At 51.6% G+C, this 21,671-nt stretch overlaps 1 protein-coding gene across 7 annotated transcripts in view; it reads right to left on the reverse strand.

Annotated features, from left to right (window-relative positions):
- The window catches only part of PUM1 (pumilio RNA binding family member 1), a 91,418-nt gene that overhangs the window by 30,093 nt on the left and 39,654 nt on the right, over nt 1-21,671 (reverse strand). For 5 of the 7 annotated variants that reach the window (XM_084222643.1, XM_084222644.1, XM_084222641.1 and 2 more), the window contains 5 exons: nt 21,327-21,597; nt 12,649-12,742; nt 11,442-11,546; nt 4,860-5,011; nt 1,342-1,480 (listed from right to left, as the gene is read on the reverse strand). In XM_084222643.1, coding sequence (XP_084078769.1) covers nt 1,342-1,480; nt 4,860-5,011; nt 11,442-11,546; nt 12,649-12,742; nt 21,327-21,597 — 761 coding nt within the window. The remainder of the gene's footprint in view (nt 1-1,341; nt 1,481-4,859; nt 5,012-11,441; nt 11,547-12,648; nt 12,743-21,326; nt 21,598-21,671) is intronic. The other 2 variants (XM_084222645.1, XM_084222642.1) reach the window with 1 other exon arrangement.

Genomic DNA, 21,671 nt, shown 5'->3' on the forward strand with positions numbered 1-21,671 from the left:
AGTGCAGTGCAAGAGGGTTTTTAAAGGAAATGCTGAATGAAAAAAAAAAAAGAAGCAAGAACAGCCCTGCTTTCCCCAAGAATGTCCACGATGTTACACTCAGAATTTCAGGTAGAAAAGACTTTTTGCCCCCTGAATCTTTTCTATTACACTGTCCCCAGTGCAAATTCAGCTAAAAAAGGGTTTCAAATACAAAAGCACCATTTCTGCTCCACGATATGTACAACATGTGCTAGGATTGCTCAGAGCTGGGGCTGCCAGGGTGCACACACAGGGAACTTCCACTTCTGTATTTTGGAAGGCTGGTACCATAAAATATTCTTTAATGCATGATAATAAACTCTCATAAATGCTGGTGGTACACAGAGCTGCAGACTGACAGAATATAGTGATTTAGGCACCTCATTAGGGAATTTACATTCAATGAAAACAATACAATTAAATGCACTGACTCTCTAAGGTGGGGGGCTGACTAAGAAAGTGTTCCCTGGGAATATTTGCTTTGCAAATACAGTTACAAACATATATCTGTAATTGTATATATGTGTGTATTTGCTTTGCAAATACAACCCAAATAACAAAGATTAAAGGAAATCTGCAGACTGCTGGAAATCTGCACAGTTCACTTTGTAACTTAATACTGCAACATTCTTCTTAAAAATAAAATAAAAACCCCCAATTAACAACGACATGACAGTGCCAGCAAGGAGACCTCAAACCCAAATAATCCCTTTTTCCTTACATTTGACCAGCAGGACATATCTGCACATTATTCTAATGAGCTCAGTTTCGTGCTTTGCCATCACAATAACATCCTGAATAACTGAATTGCAGCAGCACTTTACCCCAAAGCCTCAGGGATCAGAGTCAGAATTCCTACAGCAGCTCCTCCAATGAAGAGCTAGAAATGAGAACTAAACCCTGCTCCCTTTTATCCCTTTTCTTTCCCTGCTTTAAGCCTCTTGGAAGAGCAATCATGGAAGGAAGCCCCTGTTAAGTCAAGCACCTGGCAGGGATGGAGAGCTGAGATGAATGAATGGACTAAGAAACCTCTGAGGTTTAAAATACAGATCACATAAGCTTGAAGGATCCACAGAAAAATCTGGAGGTGATTTTCCACAGGAGCAATCAATTCTTGGAGTACAATGCAGGCACAGGCAGATAACACCGCTGTCACCTGTGACACAAGGTCACTTGTGACCCCTCAGTGCTGCCAGCTGTGGACACACCCAACCCCAGAATGAACCCCCAAACCAAGGCAAGCAGCCACAGCTGGTGCCAGGCAAAGGCAGCCCTGGAGATGCCATTTCCCAGGCTCTCCTGGCCTGGCAGTGCTGGTACCTGGCATTCCCGCTGCCAGCCCCTGGCCGAAGGCGAGCGCGGAGTTGACGGCGGCGGCGGCCACCAGAGGATCCGTCTGCTGGCCCTGCTGGTTCTGGTTGGGAGTCAGGGGACGCTGGCTGGCTCCTCCACGGAGCACCTGCAGAGGACAGAACAGCCACGGGGTTATTCTGGATCCAGGAGACAGCCATTGTCACAGGCAGGAGCAGGAGCAGCACCAGGGGGAAAACGTCTCCCCTTTGCTCTTAATTCACTTTTCTTCACATTCAGAAAGGACACGGAGGGGCAGGGAGTGCAGCTGGGAAGGGCTGGAGCTCCAGGAGGGGCTGAAGGAGCTGGGCAGGGGCTCAGCCCGGAGCAAAGGAGGCTCAGGGGGCCCTTGTGGCTCTGCACAGCTCCTGGCAGGAGGGGACAGCCGGGGGGTCGGGCTGTGCTCCAGGGAACAGGGACAGGAGCAGAGGGAACGGCCTCAGGCTGGGCCAGGGCAGGCTCAGGGTGGGCACCAGGGAAAATTCCTCCACAGAAGGGTGCTCAGGCTTCGGCTGCCCAGGGCAGAGGTGGAGTCCCCATCCCTGAAGGGTGCAAAACACACAGAGTGGTGTCAGGAACAGGGGTCAGTGCTGGGTTAATGCTTGGACTCAATGATCTTTAGAGAGCTTCTCCAACCTTTCTAATTCCCTGATCCCACCTCCAACACTCATCCTCTGCCAGAAGTGTGTACAAGTCACCTGCCCACATTTGGTCCCTGTCACCACAGCCCCACTAAAAGCCCTCCTGAGCAGAAACCTTACAAAGCCCAGTTCAGGAGCTGGGGGCGGGTGACAGGAGGTGACATGGCTGTCTCCAAGCCACCCATGGACGGCAGAGACCTGGTGACACAAGACTTAAATCAGAGGAAATCATGACCAGAGAGCCCACAGTGGGGTTTGCAGGGATGAGCTGCTGTGCTGGAGTCCCTCAGAAGGGACAATGGCAGAGTGGCCACCCTGCAATTACCTGGGCCAGGCTTGGTTTGGCAGAGCCTCGCTCAGAGCTGGTGCAGGAACCTGCAAGCTCAGCTTAATAAAGGAGCCAGCCCCGTGTCCCCAGCACATCCTGCTGCAGAGGTGACATTGTGGGTGCCACCTGCTGGAGTTATTAACAGGAAACACTGACTCTGTGCACAGAGAGGCTGGGGAGGATCCCCAGGTTCACTTCACTGACTGGGAGGTGCTCCCTGAGCCTGCCCAGGAATCTACTGGAATGGTGGGGGACACCAGACAGATGATGGACTTTGGACCTGGCTGACAGAAGAGATTTGATAACAGGATGCCTTGGCAAAAGCAAATGGATCTTTGAAAATTAGACCTGGATTGCAAAAAGATTCAATCAGATGGATTTAATGGAAAAAAAAAATCCCATTAAACTCTGCAAGTGAGAGATGTTGTTATATGCATAAGTTTGTGTGTGTGATTTTAACCTAATCACTGCAGTACACATGACCAGTCTCCCTGAAATGGTACCCAAGTGTTTGTATGCCACAATAAAGTCAGATTCTGAGGACTGAATCCATCTCCCTGTCTCTCTCCATTGCTGACAGGAACCCTCCAGCCCAGGGAATCTCTGGGAGCCAAGAATTCCAGGGGGTGCAGGCTGCAGCACTGGAATGCTGGTGGGTTTTATTAACACACTATTAAGATGTCACAAGGGTGACAAATCAAGTGTCCACACTCAGTGCTCCAGGTTCCCAAAGCCTCTGCCTCAGCACTTTTAATGCAAACAATCCCTGCTGCCTCCCCTCAGAGCAAGGTTTGCATTCCAAACCCTGCTCCTGACCCCACTCACGCCTGCTCCACGGCCATAAAAGTAATGAAACATCCCATAAAGGCCACTGGCACTGAGATATTTTATTTTAATAGCCTGAGCCTTTGCAAAGCTCTCTCAGCTCATGCCTGCTGCATCTGTAAAGGCCCTAGAACACCTCCTGACACTGGGTTTGATTTTCAAAGGGCTTTCAGCTTCTGAACTGAAAAATTCAGCAGCCAGTTGCTCTTTATTCTGCCATAACCAAGGAGCAGAGAGGAGAGCTGCTGAGGGGACTGAAGCCCAGCTCTGGTTCCTGGTGGTTCCCCCTCACACACCAACAGCACCACAGCTGCTGCACAGCTCAGGCCCTTCCCAGCCTGAGCCACTGACAATAATTCACCAGCACCCAGGTCCATGTGCCACTCTCCACGTGCATGGTGGATAAATCAAATTACAAACGGACAGATGGCCCCTGTCCCTTTGTCTGCAGGACAGGCCAAAGGGTTTTCTGCTCATTTAAAACTACCCAGAGCTGAGCCAGGATCAGTCATGGGAAACATCAGGGTTTTGAATGGCTGCAGCTGGGTCAGGGGAGGCTGGGGTTGGGTTTTCCACAGAATCAGCTGGGTTGGAAAAGACCTTTGAGATCACTGAGTCCAACCTGTGAGCTGACACCACCCTGGTCACCCAGACCATGGCACTGAGTGACAAAGTGACATCCAGGCTCTCCTTAAACACCTGAGGCACAGGGACTCCACTCCAGTGGGCAACCCCTTACACTGTCCCAACACCCTTCCTGGGAAGAAATTCTCCCTGATGCTGTTCCCCCAGAGGGAATGGGAATGGAAATGGGAATGGGCATGGAAATGGGAATGGGAATGGAAAAGGGCATGGGAATGGGCATGGAAATGGGAATGGAAAAGGGCATGGGAATGGAAAAGGGCATGGGAATGGGCATGGGGGCATGAGAATGGGCAGGGGAATGGGCAAGGGGGCATGAGAATGGGCATGGGAATGGGCACAGGAACGGGAGCATGAGAATGGGCATGGAAATTGGCATGGGAATGGAAAGGGGCACAGGAATGGGCATGGGAATCGGCATGGGAATGGGCATGGGGGCATGAGAATGGGCATGGGAATGGGCATGGGAATGGGGGCATGAGAATGGGCATGGGAATGGGAACAGGAATGGGAGCATGAAAATGAGTATGGAAAGGGGCACAGGAATGCGCATGGGAATGGGGGCATGGGAATGGGTATGGAAATGGGCATGGGAATGGAAATGGGAATGGGAACAGGAATGGGAGCATGGAAATGAGTATGGAAATTGGCATGGGAATAGAAAGGGGCACAGGAATGGGCACAGGAATGGGGGCATGGGAATGGGTATGGAAATGGGCATGGGAATGGGCATAGGAATGTGAATGCGGGCATGGGAATGGGATCGGGCATGGACATGGAAATGGGCATGGACATGGAAATGGGCATGGACATGGAAATGGGCATGGACATGGGCACGGGAATGGAATGGGCACGGGAATGGAATGGGCACGGAACGGGCATGAGAGCCCCATGGAGAGCCCAGAGGCCGCAGAGTTTGGACAGCGCTCCCAGGGAAGCCCAGGCTGGGATTGCTGGGGTCTGTGCAGGGCCAAAGGCTGCAATCCACGATCCCTGGGGGCCATTCCCCACCCAGAGCCCGGGTGCCCCTGCCCAGGAGGTGCCAGCCTTACCTGCTGCTGGCCCTGCTGCGTTTGCTGCGTGCTCTGCTGGCTGGCTGAGTTGGTGGCGGCGGCGGCGGCGGCCGCCTGCTGCTGGAAGAGGCTGGCAGGATAAACTCCCCAGGGAGTGACTCCATAGTACTGGTGAGGCACCACAGCTGGACCTGCAACACAGCAGGGCAGGGTGAGCTCCTGGGGAGGCAAGGGGCACCCCAAAAACACCTGCTCAATGGGATCTGTGTCAAACCCTCTGAAACACAGAGGGATTTGGCATGTGGGTCACACATTTTATGAAGTTTCAAGTCAGAACTGGAATTTCATCCCTGCACGAGGTCAAACTCTGCCAGCAGTGATTCCAAGCTTTTATTGGTGTGCCCTGGTTTTACTGAGAAAGAACAAAAATCTTCAAGCCCAACAGAGGAACCTTGTTTCAAGCACAGAGATAACTTCCACCCCAGCTGACATTCACAGCTCACTGCCATCCACCTTCAGCCCTGCGATTACCAAACCCTCTTCACAGCTGGAGTGCATCACTCTCAAGTATTAAAATGCTTTTCCAGCCCTGCTTTGCATTTGCAAATCTCCCCTAAAAGAGGCTGCACGATCCTGTCCCTTCCCACATTCCCTCCTCGAACTTCACATCCCCTCCTCAAATTTAAGAGGCATAATAATAATAATAATAGTCATCATCATCATCTTGGAGAGCAGCAGCAAAAGCTGCTGTTTTTCACTTTTGAAATCTTCACTTTTGAAGATTCCTTGTGTTTATCAGGTCTCAGGACAGCACAGAAATTTGGAGATAGCAGAATGGCAGCCTCTCTCCTTAAATAATCCCAGTTAGAGTAACACTGAGGAGGCTCTCAGTGCAGGAGGGAGGAGCCCTTCCCACCCAATAACACAGATGGAAATCCAATAATATTTTTTAATATGACTGTTTGATATTTTTAGGAAAGGTCAGCAGAAAAGCAGAAGTGTTCCCTTTGATTCCCAAATACATCCCCATTCCAAGGCTCCCTCCCCACTGCAGGAATAGCTCAGGCAGAGCCAGAGTCAGGTGTGACACTGGAATAAACAAATCTTTAGAGAACCTTGGTCATGTCTAGAGTAAAAAAAGGATTTTTTTTCTTTTTAAAGAGAGACACTCAGCACCTGGGCTCTGCCCAAATCTGTGACTCCATGGAAAATGAGGGATGACACAAAAAGGGAGGTGAAAGCAGTGTTCAGTGTTCAGTGTTAGCCTGGCTGTGACAACGGGGGAAAATCCTGGAAGTCCCTTTCCTTTTGGTTTTTGTTCCTTTCTTCTTGATTTTTACAGTAACAGGCTCAGCTGAACTCCTGCAGGATGTCAAGGAGCTGGATGAGCCCCTGCTCCCACATCCACACTTCAGAACATTCATTCCATGTTTTGTGCCAAACATTAAATTCATGTTTCAAACATGTAAGAGTTACTCTCATTCTATTATTCTGGTTTGAACAACTGTGCTTTCCCCAAATTTAGGACTGAGGTGCCCAGCCCTGTGCACAAGCAGGGAGGTGATGGCTAATTCCAGGCAGATGCTGAACACCTGGCTTTGTATCTGACCCCAAAGCCCATCCTTGCTGGAGTTACAGAATCAGAGAGGCTGATCTTCTTCTCCTACTCAGATCTGGAGCAGCAACCATTCACTTCTTACCTTCCACCCTGGAAATTCATGAGCAGTGCCAGCTAAAATGGAAAAAAACCTGCAGCAAATGAATCAGTGGCACGAAGGCAGTGCCTGTGGTGCCTCAGCAGGCACAGACAGGTAGGCAGGGAGCGATCTGAACCTGTTTATAATCACTGACTGCACATCAGACCCAGCTCCCAGGGTTCTCCTGCACCCAACAGGGCAAGAGCTGCAACTGCTCCCTTTTAATGCAAGTCATTAACCTGCATTTGCCCTCAGGCTGCTGGAAGTCGCTGCAATCCCTTCATCTGGGCAAAATTTGGGCATCTCTCTGGGATGTATTAATCTCAGCTCTAATTATCAACCAAGCACAGCCTAGATGGGCTTTTCTCCTAGGCAGAGGTTGCTGCCAAAGCCTTGGGTGTACAAAAGCAGAGGAGACTTTGAAGTTTGCAGCAGCTGGGTTTGAAAGGGCTGCGAGTCTGGCTCAGCTGCTCCAAGCACAGGAGAGAGGCTCATTATTGAACAGAGTTCTCAGTGAGGGCAAGTGTGGCATCACTGCCAGAGCCAGCAGCACCCAGAGCTGCTCCCCCGCCAGGAGAGGCTGCACCTGCTCCTGCTCTCATCAGAGCTGGGCACCCCTGGGAAAGGGAATATTCCAGCACCTCTGCAGGTGAATACTGCCCATGCTGTGTCACACTCAGCCCCTGCACAGCCAGAGCTGCTCCTGGCAGGGAACAGCAGCAAATCCAGCTGGGAATGAGCTCAGGACATCACTGAGGGGGCTGTGCTTCCACCCCAGCCTCTCCTGCAGGACAGCCAGGCTGGGCAGCAAAAACAGCTGCCCCAGGAGCTCAGAGAGGCTGCAGGCAGCAGGGCAGCAGCTCCAGGGGTCTGAGGGGTGACCCTTGGAATCCCCACTGATCTGTGGGGTGATCCCTTGGAATTCCCAATGATCCGTGGGGTGATCCCTTGGAATTCCCAATGATCACTGATCTGTGGGGTGATCCCTTGGAATTCCCAATGATCACTGATCTGTGGGGTGATCCCTTGGAATTCCCAATGATCTGTGGGGTGATCCTGTGGAACTCCCAGGGATGTGCTGGGTGATCCTGTGGAATTCCCAATGATCTCTGGGGTGATCCTTCTGGAATCCCCACTGATGTGTGGGGTGATCCCTTGGAATCCCCACTGATCTGTGGGGTGATCCCTTGGAATTCCCAATGATCTGTGGGGTGATCCCTTGGAATCCCCACTGATGTGTGGGGTGATCCCTTGGAATCCCCACTCATCTGTGGGGTGATCCCTTGGAATCCCCACTGATGTGTGGGGTGATCCCTTGGAATCCCCACTGATCTGTGGGGTGATCCCTCAGAATCCCCACTGATCTGTGGGGTGATCCCTCAGAATCCCCACTGATCTGTGGGGTGATCCCTTGGAATCCCCACTGATCTGTGGGGTGATCCCTTGGAATCCCCACTGATCTGAGGGGTGATCCCTTGGAATCCCCACTGATCTGAGGGGTGATCCCTTGGAATCCCCACTCATCTGTGGGGTGATCCCTGTGGAATTCCCACTGATCTGTGGGGTGATCCCTCGGAATCCCCACTGATGTGTGGGGTGATCCTGTGGAATCCCCCCTGATCTGTGGGGTGATCCTGTGGAATCCCCCCTGATCTGTGGGGTGATCCTGTGGAATCCCCCCTGATCTGTGGGGTGATCCTGTGGAATCCCCACTGATGTGTGGGGTGATCCCTGTGGAATCCCCACTGATGTGTGGGGTGATCCCTGTGGAATCCCCACTGATGTGTGGGGTGATCCCTGTGGAATCCCCACTGATGTGTGGGGTGATCCCTGTGGAATCCCCACTGATGTGTGGGGTGATCCCTTGGAATTCCCACTCATCTGTGGGGTGATCCTGTGGAATCCCCACTCATCTGAGGGGTGATCCTGTGGAATTCCCACTCATCTGTGGGGTGATCCCTTAGAATCCCCACTGATGTGTGGGGTGATCCCTTGGAGTTCCCAGCATGGCACCCACAGGTGCTGCTCTCAGGGATGGCAGTGAGCAGCTGAGCTCAGAGGTGCTGCCCCAGCCCAGGCTGGCACTGCCAGGGACCCAGGCCAAACCCAGCTGCAGGTGCTGCCAGTCCTGGCAGGGTGTGCCCACAGCCACACCTGCCCCAGCTCAGCACCAAGGGCCTGATCCTTTCACCCAGGCTGAAATAGCCCCAGCACCCTCTGTGGGAGGCTCTGCTTCTCCTGTGGCCAGGCCATCCCAGCATGCATCCACCTCCCCACAAAGAACAGAACACTTTGCTACCTTGAACACTCCACCCCAGAGAGAATCATTTCCCAACTGGCCTAAAAAAAGGCAAGTTTTCAGTTTTTTGAGTGACATCTTTCTCAAATGATGGAAGGCAATTCAAAGGCAGCAGTATCTTCCCCCCAGTTTCAAATCTAAATGAGGAGGTTTTTTTTAGGAAGTTCTTCCCTCTGCATTCAAATTTGTTCTTTAAAATGCTGCTATTGTTGGGAAGAGAAGAGCATTATCCTAGAGCTGCCAGTCTTGCCATAATGGCAGAACTTTAATTGACAGATTATCTCTGCCATAAAACAAACCAAAGTCTCCTCTCTGCTCTGAGAGGAACTGTGAGCAATAAACTCCAAACTCATTTCCTCCATCTCAGAAGCTCCTCCAAGTCCTCCCAATTTAACACTCCCAGGCACATCAAGGAGGCTTTTTGGCTTTGTATAAACATTTAAATTGTCTCCTGTTCCTCCAGTGCTGCTCTCAGCCATGACAGAAAAAAAGGGTTCTCAAACCTGCTCAGGCCTAGACAAGATGCTGAGGAAAGATGCTTTTCTGAAATAAACATCAACATGAAGTTTATCTTGTCATTCCCAGGGTCCAAAGCCTGATGAGAGGGTTAAAATAACTCCAATTTCTCAGTGCTGTAACACTATAAATACACCCAGCACATCACACATTGTCTGGTTTCTTTCAAGAGTCATAAATTTACAATTACTCAAGTAGAGGCCCTGATGCCAAGTTATGGGATGCTTTAGGTATCCCTGGGGTGTTATTTCCAGTTCAAATGTCTAAAACCTGAGTTAAGCACAGCCTAAACAGGGTTTTCTCCTGGTCAGAGGCTGCAAACGCTTCAGTAGAGCTGAGAAAAGAAAAAAACCTTGTGGCCAACATTTGGTATTTCCTGGAAACGTGGCCCAGTTCCATGTGGTCTTTCTATGAAATCCAGCTGCTGACCTGCTGCTCCTCTGCACTCTGCTGCTGCCCAGAAAGGAGCTCTGGGGGCCCTGAGGTGATGCAGAAAGGCCAAGCAGGAGCCTCTCAGCACAGGAATCATTCACAGATCTCCTTCCCTGCCTGGAACCGGGGCTGCCAAAACCCTGGAGCTGCTCCTGACTGAACTTCCCTGGGGCACAGGCCAGCAGCAGCTCAGCTCATTCATTCCCTGCCCCATTCACCCTCCCAGGAGGGTTATCAAGCCCTGGAGCAGCAGGAATGTCCTTGTGCCCCTGCCCTTGGCTCTGTCCCACGGAACACGGCGTCATCGTTTGCCAAGGCTGGTGCTGCCTCCACCCAATCTCCCCATGGCATTGCATAATCCCAGCATGAAATTCCCAGCAGCCCAGGCCAAAAACCAGATTATAATCCAAACTCTTCACACACATCTGCATGATGCACTAAAACCTCCATCCAAGTGGGCAGCAGGGGCTGAATTCCTGTTTCAGAGCTGACCCCACCATGGCCTCAAAGCTTAAAAGCTCAGCAGGGGTTTGGTAAGAGCTGGACCAAAGCTGTGTCCCAAACCCCAGAGTGTCACACCCACAAACAGCCAGGTCTGTGGGTTTGATCTGGGACAAGCCACCCAAAAAGAGAGAACTGAAGTGAGTTTACAAGCTGAGAACTCACTGCAGCAGTGAGAGCCCCTACAAACACCCCACTCCAAACAGAGCAGCGCTCATTTGCGGCACAGAACATTCCCTCTGCCTTGCTCAAGGAAAGCCAGGCATGGTTAGAAAAACCCTCCTCTAAAAGCACATTCTTCCTCTAAAAATCCCCTCCCAGAAGCATGTTCTTCCTCTAAAAATCCACTCCTAAAATCATGTTCTGCCTCTAAAAATCCTCTCCTAAAATCATGTTCCTCCTTTGAAAATCCTCTCCTAAAAGCATGTTCTGCCTCTAAAAATCCTCTCCTAAAATCATGTTCTGCCTTTAAAAATCCTCTCCTAAAATCATGTTCCTCCTTTGAAAATCCTCTCCTACAAGCACATTCCTGCTTTGTCCCCAGTGCTTGGGCACGACCCTCAGGGCACCCCCAGCAGGAGTTCCATGCTCACTGTGTCCCCCACAGTGCCCAACAAGCTGTGGCACCTCCAGAACCACCAGCTCTGGCTGGGACAGCTGGGAGGGATTTGGGAACTGATACATGAAGGGCTGCAGGAAGATCCTGCAGAAAGAGCAGAGGCTCCATCTTTGCTGCCCTCTGGGACAGGGCACGTTCCCAGCGTGAGCCCCAGCAGGAATGGATGTGTTCCCCTCCTGGGAAGTGGAAATTCCCAACAGAAATTCCCAGCTCATTTGCAGGATGCACCTTAGCTGAAAACAAAGGAATCACAACCTACCTGGCAGGAAACATCCTGCATATTTCCAGCCTTTCAGAAGTTTATTTCCAGAGGTTTTCCCTGTGACTGTCACTCAACAAAACACCCCAGAAACGGAGCAGTATTTGTGTCTGCTCCCCTCCCATTTGCTCTGGGAGCCTTATACAAAAATTACCCCATTTCATGTGCAGTTTTAACAACAAATTCTGGTTTTACTCACAGCCACACCATTCTAGGATGCTGCTGTTTGCCTTGCAGAGCCCCAGAGCAGGCTGGAGCAGGGAGGGCTGGGAGGGCAGGGGGAGCTGGGAGCTCTCACCTAGCGTGGCAGCCGCCGCCAGCCCGGCCGCGTACGGATCCGTCCCCGGAGGCGCCGCGCTGATGATGTAGGGGTTGGGAACGAAGGCAGCGGGAGCTAAACCTGCTGAAAACATTCCTGTCAGTGAAAGCAAACTCAACAGGACTGCAGCCCCACCACAACCCCCCTGCTGCTGCCTGGCCAACACCAAACTCGGGCTGCTTTCGTGGTTTTGAGCTTTTTGTGGGTGGTTTTCTATAGGGAGTGACAACCAGTGAGTGTTGATGGGCAGAGGGGAGATCTGGCATTAAAAACCCCAATTCCAAGGATTCAGTGCTCCTTAAGAGGTACAATCCTTTATATCCAACAGCTCAGGTGCTTCTCAGGGCAGACAGACCCTGTTCAGGAGATGGAGCTTGCTGCTACTCTGTATTTCCTACAGTGAGTAAATCCAAACCGCCCCATCCTGAGCTCCACACCCATCCCAGCATTCCAGCTGGTCAGTCTGGACAGAGCTCAGAGTGGAAAAACAGTTTAATCATTAGAGAAAGCCCAGGTGGGAGGGACAGGGGTGTGCAGGGGAGGTGAAGGTGAAGGGGAGGAAGTGAAAAAGCTGAATAAATTCAATCCCTGAACTGCACTGAGCACACAAGGGCACAGCACAGAGCTGAGAGAGCCCAAACACATTTATACCGGAGTTTTGGGCAGGAAAAACTACCACAAATTGCTTATTGTGCTTAAAAAATTAATGCATTGTTTTCCTGGGTTTCTACACATGCTTAAGTGCTTTATTCCCAGTTAATAAAAATATTTGTTATTCATATTATATTATATATATCAATATATATATATATATAAAAATATTTTTTATTGATATCAATCATGTGTTTGCATTAATGATGTTTTTAACTTATAAGAGCCCTGGCAGCACATTCAGCTGATATTAAATAGTGCATTTGCCCACACTTCACTGTGCTGTCACCCTGGTTTAGAGTTCACTCAGACTTCCAAAGCCTCTCCTGACTGAGCAGCACCCTCAGGAGGGTGAGTGTCAGTCCTGCCACACAGAGAACTCCTTTAAAAATCTTCTCAAGTGTGCAAGAGACACCCACAAGCAAAACTGTAAAAATGCACTTCTGCTCAGCTGTAAAATACACTTTGAACCCTCCCAATCCTTTTCCCCTGGAGTTCCCCCACGGATCAGGAGGCTGGGGAGAGGCAGACTCACCTATGTGTGGCTGGTGGGCAGCAGCCAGGGCATACTGCTGCTGCTGGGCTGCTGTCAGCTGCTGCACTGCCAGTGCATTGGGCCTCTGGAACAGCTGTGGGGAGAGCACAAACAGCCCTCAAAGTGGGTAAAAACATCCCTCAAAGTGGGTACAAACATCCCTCAAAGTGGGTACAAACAGCCCTCAAAGTGGGTACAAACAGCCCTAAAATTGGGTACAAACAGCCCTAAAATTGGGTACAAACAGCCCTAAAATTGGGTACAAACAGCCCTCAAAGTGGGTACAAACAGCCCTCAAAGTGGGTACAAACACCCCTAAAATTGGGTACAAACAGCCCTAAAATTGGGTACAAACAGCCCTAAAATTGGGTACAAACAGCCCTCAAAGTGGGTACAAACAGCCCTCAAAGTGGGTACAAACAGCTCCGAAACCAGGCACAAACAATCCTTAAACTGAGTACAAACACCTCAGCACAGTGTCCTTAAATCAGGCACAAAACACAAAAAATGTCCTTAAACTGAGCCCAAATACACAAACCCCCCTTTAATCGGGAACAAACACACCAACACTCCTTCACTCAGTCACACAAACACAAACACAGTCCTGAAATCAGACACAAACCACAAACTGTCCTGAAATCTGGCACAAACGCACCAACACTCCTTAACTCACACACAAACACAACAACACTGCTGAACTCACACACAAACACACCAACACTCCTTAACTCAGTCACAGAAACACCAACACTCCTTAACTTACACACAAACACACCAACACTGCTGAACTCACACACAAACACACCAACACTGCTGAACTCACACACAAACACACCAACACTCCCTAACTCACACACAAACACACCAACACTCCTTAACTCAGTCACAGAAACACCAACACTCCTTAACTCACACACAAACACACCAACACTGCTGAACTCACACACAAACACACCAACACTGCTGAACTGGGGCTCAAAAGGCAGCAACTCCTTCCTTTTCCAGCAATCCCTTCACCCACATCTCCTTTAACCCCACAGATACTCCACTCCCCGCTCCAAAGGACCTGAACTCCTTTGGGACCAATGCCTGTGATAACCCAGCTGAAAAAACCCCACATTTCTGCAGCACAGCCAGCCCCAGCCCAGCTTTTCCCTCTGCTGTTCCCCCAATCCCAAGGGATTTATCCCAGCTCCTGCTCAGCCCCAGCTGCAGCCTGGGGGTCCCCAGGAGCACCCCCAGGTGTTGGGAGTGCCACCAGTGTGCCCTCCCAGTTTGGCAGAAGTGGCAAATGGGATGGCCAAGGGATGCAGAGCCAAGTCTGGGACACCCAAGATGCCTTCAGAGCCAGCAGAGGGGACACAGCCCCAGGATCACAAACCCCTTTACCTGCTCCCTGCTCAAAGCTATTGAGAATTTATTGCTCACTAAATTAAAATAACAGGATTCCCTTGAAGTATTTTTGCTGAGGGTTTAGGGTTTATTTTTCCTTTCTTCTATAAGTTTCTTTCCCAGCTTCTTTTGCCTCTCCCTAAGGGGAATCCCTGAATTCACCCATCTTCAGCTCTAATTAAACATTTAAGGCCACACCAGTGTATCTCCTCTGAAATTATCCACCATGTCCATCCCCCCTCACTTCCAGGGATCACTTCTAGGTGGGAATGACTTCACAAAGCACTGTGAGAAATGTTTTCTCCCTCCACTCCCTCAGAACAGTCCTGGATGCCCAAATCCTATGATTTTCACACCTATTATCCTGCCCTCCTTTCAGACAAGTGAACTGCTGGCAGACACTGCAATAATTCTGCCCAAATATTTGGCAGAAACCCACAACCATCAAGAAGAAGCCCAGAAACATCAAGAAAACTCTATTACTTATTTTATTTAGAGGCAAAAATTGACACTGGTTCTCCTGAGAGGAGGGTGAGCAAAGCTATGTGAGAAAATCCACCTTTATTTTTGTCTTTTTACAAGTTCAGGTGGAGAAAACACATCTGAGGGATCAGCATTGGGTTTATGAGGTGGAAATGCAGCAGTTAGGGCAGCCAGAATTAACCTGCTGTGTGCCAAACCCTCCCCCTCACAAGGGCTCTGTTTGCTCATCCCTCAGGGGCTAGCAGAATGTTCCTTGTGGAGGAAAATATCTCATCTACAGCTCCTTTATTGCCTCCTGGGCCATAAAACACCCTGAGCAGTCTGGCTGCACAACACACCTGCTTTTCCTGCCCTTTTTGTTGTTTTCAGGTGCCATTTGTGGTCACCCAAGCTGGGTGGCAGCTCTGCTCAGGTGTCACCTCTGCTCAGGTGCCAGCTCTGCTCAGGTGTCACCTGCCACCAGGAGCTTGGGCAAAGCTCCACTCACATCTTGGAACACAAACCCTGAGAGGAGCCCCTGAGGGAGCTGGGGGGGCTCAGCCTGGAGAAAAGGACACTCAGGGCTGCCCTCATCACTCTCACAGCTCCTGGAAGGTGCCTGTGCTCAGCTGGGGCTGGGCTCTGTCTGCAGGGACTGACAGACCCAGAGCACACAGCCTGAGCTGCACCAAGGGAAATACAGGCTGGATAGCAGGGAGAAGCTTTTTACAGAAAGGTGATAAAGTTCTGGAATGTTCTGCCTGGGGAGGTGGTGCAGTCACCATCCCTGGGGGTGTTTAACAAAGCCTGGATGTGGCACTGGGTGCCAGGGTTGAGTTGAGCTGTTGGGGCTGGGTGGGACTCAATGAGCTTGAAGGTCTCTTCCAACCCAGTGACTCTGGAATTCTGTGAACATCCCTGAGTGCAAAACACCAAGAAGATCACGGACAACAGGAGCAGCAGAACATGGAATGAGGAACAGTGGCCCTGTGAGAGTGACCAGCAACATTTTACTGATCAGCAAATATGAGAAAAAAATCCTATAAATCCCCTAAACTGCTTCTGAAGTGTGGATTCCTCTGCAACACCCTCGGAGCTGGGGTCTGCTCTATTAGCTCAGCAGTTTAAGCTTCTTTGCTTTCTTCAGCTGCAGAATTTCACCAAACCCTTGAGCTCCCACATGCTTTTCCAGCCTGCTGATGTGGATTCCATCACAGTGAAGCAGAGAGGAAATGGCTGCATTATATTTCCTTGTCTTGAGGGCACAAAAAGCATTTTTCTCCCTAAAAACACTTCTGCTCACTTTACACATGTGAGGACTTGCACACCTCCAAAATGCAACTCAATGAAGCACCTGGGAATCAGAAAAACTGGGAGAAAGGAATCCACACCCACTCAGAGCCTCAGTACTTCACCATCAATATTTCACCTGCTGCTCTTGGCTCTTTTTGTTGTCTGCCTGCACTGGGGGCTCATCTAGTCCCTGCAAAATTAGATTTCCACACATAAAAGGTCTGTAAGAAAGCTGGAGAGGGACTTTTTACAGCACAGGACAAATGGGAATGGCCTTAATCTAAGAGAGGAGGGATTTTGGGAATTGAAGAGATGGGATCTTGGGAATTGGGAATTGTTCCCTGGCAGGGTGGGCAGGGGCTGGGCTGGAATTGCCAGAGCAGCTGTGGCTGCCCCTGGATCCCTGGCAGTGCCCAAGGCCAGGCTGGACACTGGGGCTGGAGCACCTGGCACAGGGGGAGGTGTCCCTGCCAGGGCAGGGGTGGCTCTGTGTGGGATTTCAGGTCCCTCCCATCCCAAACCATTCCAGGATTCCTGGATATTTGGATCACTCCTTGCCTCTTTCACCCTTCACATCACCAGCTGAAACTTCTTTCCCAACACAAATCAGGGAGGAAGGAATTCCTGGCACGTTCTCCATGAAAAGGGCTCTCACTTGGACTCCTCCTTCCTGTGACCATGACACCAAAAATGTCCAAAATTACCCCAAATTCCACTTCCTGTCTTTGGAGAAGCACCAGACCCAAACAGACCCAGCTCCAGTCACTGACCTCCCACATGAGTCTGAAGCTTCATTTACTGCATAAATTCATTTTAAAATTTCATGGGTGGGCAGGGGCAGGGCTGGAATTGCCAGAGCAGCTGTGGCTGCCCCTGGATCCCTGGCAGTGCCCAAGGCCAGGCTGGACATTGGGGCTGGAGCAGCCTGGGACAGGGGGAGGTGTCCCTGCCAGGGCAGGGGTTGGAACTGGATGAGTTTTGAAGTTCTTTCCCACCCAAACCATCCCAGGGTTCTGTGACCTCTCCCTCTCCCCTTTAATTCACAGCCTTGCTCAGCTCCCTCAGAAGAAACAGCCCAGCTGCAGATTTCATCCTGCAGCCTGTCCAAGGAAGCAGAGCCAAGAAAAACCATCCCAACTCCTGAGGCAGATGAGGCAGGGCAGCTCTGGGAATCATCAACTCCAGGTATTCAGGGAGAGCTGCTGACGCCTCGCTGTGCTGTCTGCATCTGCTGAGAGCACAGCCCCACACCCCAAAGCCAGGGGTCAGTGCTGAAAGGTGGGACTGGGGAGCAGGAAAAGGACAAGGAACCTCTGCAATGGAGCATTAACCTGAATTGACAAAGGCATCAGGAAAGGACACCTGGGGCGTTTCAGGCTGCTGGAAAACGCATTTGGAGTGAAAAGCTGCAAACCCTGCCACGGATCTGGAGGAGTTCAGGGAGATCATCCAGCATTCAGTGAGGCTGTTCCACATGCAGACAAATGAAGGATGATATCCAGTACGTGAAGGAGCTCACTGAGGGAATTCCAAGGGAGCAGAACCCCAGAGTTATGGGAATTCTGGAAGATCAGATTTCCCTCAGCAAGTGTCTTCTGCAAAATCAACATCTGACATCTCTAATCAGATGAGACGTGGGTAAAACCCTCCCCTTCCTCACACTGCCTGCAGCTGTGCTCGCCTCCAAACCCTTCCAAGGATGGGATGCTTCCCCACAGCCCCAAAAGGCACTTTCAGGGATGAGATCCTTGTTCAGGACAGATTTCCTGCTGCCAACAGAATGGCAGAAGTCAGATTCCTTTCATCCCAGCTGAGAGTGGCAGTGGGCAGCAAGGACCCCTGGCCCTGGGGATCAGGAATTAAGGAATGGGCACCAACTCCTGGATTTACACCAAGCTGCCCTGAAAGGGCACCTCTGGCTGGGGAGTGATTCCTGACCTTCACCACAGCCCCTCAGGCCGGCTAAAGGCTCCTGTTTGCTTTTACTGCAGGTGGAAGCTGCAGCAAGGGTGAAAACAAAAAGTAACAGATTTGTGTGACAGCCCAGCAGGGCCTGGGTGGGACCAAGGGACAGCAGCTGTGCCCCCACTGCTCCCCCAAAATCAGGGAGAGATCACAGGGATCTGGGCTTCACAGCACACAAATGGAGCAGGGATGGGGCTGGAGCCCCAGGAGGGGCTGAGGGAGCTGGGAAGGGGCTGGAGAATTCCTGAGGGAGCTGAGAAGGGGCTGGAGAATTCCTGAGGGAGCTGGGAAGGGGCTGGAGAATCCCTGAGGGAGCTGGGCAGGGGCTGGAGAATCCCTGAGGGAGCTGGGAAGGGGCTGGAGAATTCCTGAGGGAGCTGGGAAGGGGCTGGAGAATTCCTGAGGGAGCTGGGAAGGGGCTGGAGAATTCCTGAGGGAGCTGGGAAGGGGCTGGAGAATTCCTGAGGGAGCTGGGCAGGGGCTGGAGAATTCCTGAGGGAGCTGGGAAGGGGCTGGAGAATTCCTGAGGGAGCTGGGCAGGGGCTCAGCCTGGAGCAAAGGAGGCTCAGGGGCCCTTGTGGCTCTGCACAGCTCCTGGCAGGAGGGGACAGCCGGGGGGTCGGGCTGTGCTCCAGGGAACAGGGACAGGAGCAGAGGGAACGGCCTCAGGCTGGGCCAGGGCAGGCTCAGGGTGGGCACAGCAGGAATTTCCCCATGGAAAGGGGGCTCAGGCCTTGGCACTGCCCAGGGAGGGTTGCAGTGCCCATCCCTGGGGGTGCCCAAGGAATCCCTGGAGGTGGCACTCAGAGCTCTGGGCTGGGGACAAGGTGGGGATCAGCTGGGACTCGATGTCCTTGGAGCTCTTTTCCCACCTCATCTCTGGGATCCTGAACACCAGAATCCCAAAGGCTTTTCCCAGCAGGGAATATCCATCCAGTGCAACCCCAGCAGCAGAGGTGTCCCTACCCCAGCCCCTTCTGGCAGGGAATATTCCCTGTTCCCCCCCAGCTCCAAACCCCTCACACCAACCACAGAAAAGGAGCTCTGAACGTTCTTAAAATCCCATTTTTGCATATTGGGGGAAAAGTTCTGCCTGGAAAGGGTGGTCAGGGCTTGGCAGGGTTGGAGTGCCCATCCCTGGGGGTGCCCAAGGAATCCCTGGAGGTGGCACTCAGAGCTCTGGGCTGGGGACAAGGTGGGCATTGGGCACAGCTGGGATTTGATGCTCTGGGAGGGTTTTCCAGGCTCAGTGATTCCATGATTCCCAGACAGCTGGTGACACAGAGGGGACAGCAGCTCCACATGGACAGTGCCCATCCACTTGGCATGAAATAAAAAATGCAAACCCAGCCAGAAATCCCCATTGTATCTCCCCCAAACCAGGGACCCTTCCCTGCTCTGCCTCCCTTTTGGCAGGGTTTATTTCCACCAGTGAGGTGCCAGACGTGCCAAATTTGAAATCTTAATTTTTAAAGGCTGAAAGAAACAAATAAAAACTCCTCAAACTTGTAAATGAGCCTTCACTTAAATAAAAACCCTGACAAAATGCAAATTCCAGGCTTCCCACTCGTGCTGTTCCAGTCCCATCTCTGATACTTCTCCAAAAGCAGCTCACTTGTGGAGCCCTCATGTTTTGAAAAACACAACTTTCCTGGTTCAGAAGTAATTCTGGCATCCCAGGCCTTACACCAGAGCAAGACAAAGACTTGGAACTATCTGGGTTTTTTTTCCTTTTTGAACTCTACAACAGCTATTTCGTTTAATCATTAAATTTTCCATCATTAACCTCCCAAAGATGCTGTAGAACAGAGCAGCCAATTGAGCTCCACCACAGATATTTACATTGCTTTTAAGGCTGTGATAACTCAGCACAAACTTGGCAATGCTTTCCCTCACTCCAGAGTGCCAGAGGCTCTGCTAAAAAAATCAGATATTTCAGGGAAGCCAGGGAGAGTTATATATCCCTGCAATCAGCTACAACAAAGGATTCCCTTCCACTTTGAGGGATATCAGACTTGCAAAGGGAGAGCAATAAAGTTTCCAATCATTACCCAAACAAGCAGGAACAGGAGCAGAGCAGGAGTCGATTGCTGGAGCCAGGCCCAGCATTCAGCAGGAGCCAAGGGAGTCTGGGCTTGTGTGGGAGAAAGGTCAAACAAACCTAAGCCAGGCTCAGATAAAGGTTTGTAGTAGTGGACTCTGCCCTTAGGGTTTAAGCCAGGCTCAGGCAGAAGAAAGTTTGAACTTGTAATTGCCTCAGGCTGCTCTGGCTGAGAAAAGCTGAGTGTGGGGCTCAGAAAAGCACAAAAGTGGGGCTTAGCAGGGCCCAATGTAGGGACCAGGAGGGCCCAATTTGGGGTTTAACAAAACCCAGCATAGGGCTCAGCAAAGCCCAGTGCAGGGCTCACACCTGGGCTGAGCAGGTGTTGGCTCTCAGTCACTTCCTGGGCTCCAGGGTGGCTGTTTGGGGCTTTTTATTTTAGCACTTTCTACTACTTTAAAGCTCTTTCTCAATGGCAGCTCCTCAAGACAGGCAGGATCTCCAGAGAGGGCACAGCTGTGGGAACTGCTGGGGGAATTCTGATTATTCCAGCTGCCATGGAAGGCTGATCTCCTGCTCTAGTTCCCTGGGAGGACACACACCACACAAAGACAATGACAACACCTCCAATCTTCCTCCATCCCTTCTCCCAGGACAGGATCCTGAGCACATCCCACCCCACACCGACTCCAGTGGAGCCACAGGGCTGGATCAGGGATGGGGATCAGGGATCAGGATCAGGGCTAAAGGATCGGGGCTCGGCATGAGGGATCAGGACCAGGGATCGGGATCAGGGATCGGGATCGAGATCAGGGATCGGGATCAGGGCTAAAGGATCACGATCAGGGCTCAGGATCAGGGATATGGCTCAGGATCAGGGATCAGGGATCAAGGCTAAGGGATCACAACCAGGGCTAAAGGATCAGGGCTCAGGATCAGGGATCAGGGATAAGGCTCAGGATCAGGGCTAAGGGATCACGACCAGGGCTCAGGGTCAGGGATCAGGATCAGGATCTGGACCAGGGCTAAAGGATCAGGATCAGGGCTAAAGGATCAGGGCTAAGGGATCACAACCAGGGCTCAGGATCAGGCTCAGAATCAGGGATCAGGCTCAGGGCTAAGCGATAACGACCAGGGCTCAGGATCAGTGATCAGGCTCAGGGCTAAGGGATCACAATCAGGGCTAAGGGACCACAACCAGGGCTCAGGATCAGGCTCAGGATCCGGGCTAAGGGATCATGACCAGGGCTCAGGATCAGGGCTAAGAGATCACAACCAGGGCTCAGGATCAGGGATCAGGCTCAGGGCTAAGGGCTCAGGATTAGGGCTAAAGGCTCAGGATCAGGGTTAAGAGATCACAACCAGGGCTCAGGATCAGGGATCAGGCTCAGGGCTAAGGGCTCAGGATTAGGGCTAAAGGCTCAGGATCAGGGCTTAAGGGATCACAACCAGGGCTCAGGATTGGGGATCAGGCTCAGGGCTGAAGGATCAGGATCAGGCTCAGGCTCAGGGCTCAGCTCTGTACCTGCTGCTGGGAGTTGTAGTCAAAGAGCCCCACGGTGGCTGCAGCCGAGTCCACGGGGACCTGAGTGCCGGAGTAGTCGAACTGCAGCGGCTCCATGCCCACGTGCTCCATGGCGTCCAGGGGCACACTCTGCGATTCCATGTTGGAAAAATCCTCCACGGGCTTGGCCCCGTTGGTGCTGGCCAGCTGGGCCAGGCCCTCGGAGCCGTTCTGGTTGGGGCCCAGCAGATCCACCTCGCTCGCTGAGTTCTGGCAGTTCCCCGGCGTGCGGCTGCGGGAGGGAAACGGTCAGAGAAAGGGCAGGAGAGCTGCAGCCCTAACTGGGTACAGTGCTCCTGCTGCAGG

The sequence above is a fragment of the Fringilla coelebs genome (genome assembly GCF_963513975.1).
Source record: "Fringilla coelebs genome assembly, chromosome: 28".
Taxonomy (NCBI): Eukaryota; Metazoa; Chordata; class Aves; order Passeriformes; family Fringillidae; genus Fringilla; species Fringilla coelebs.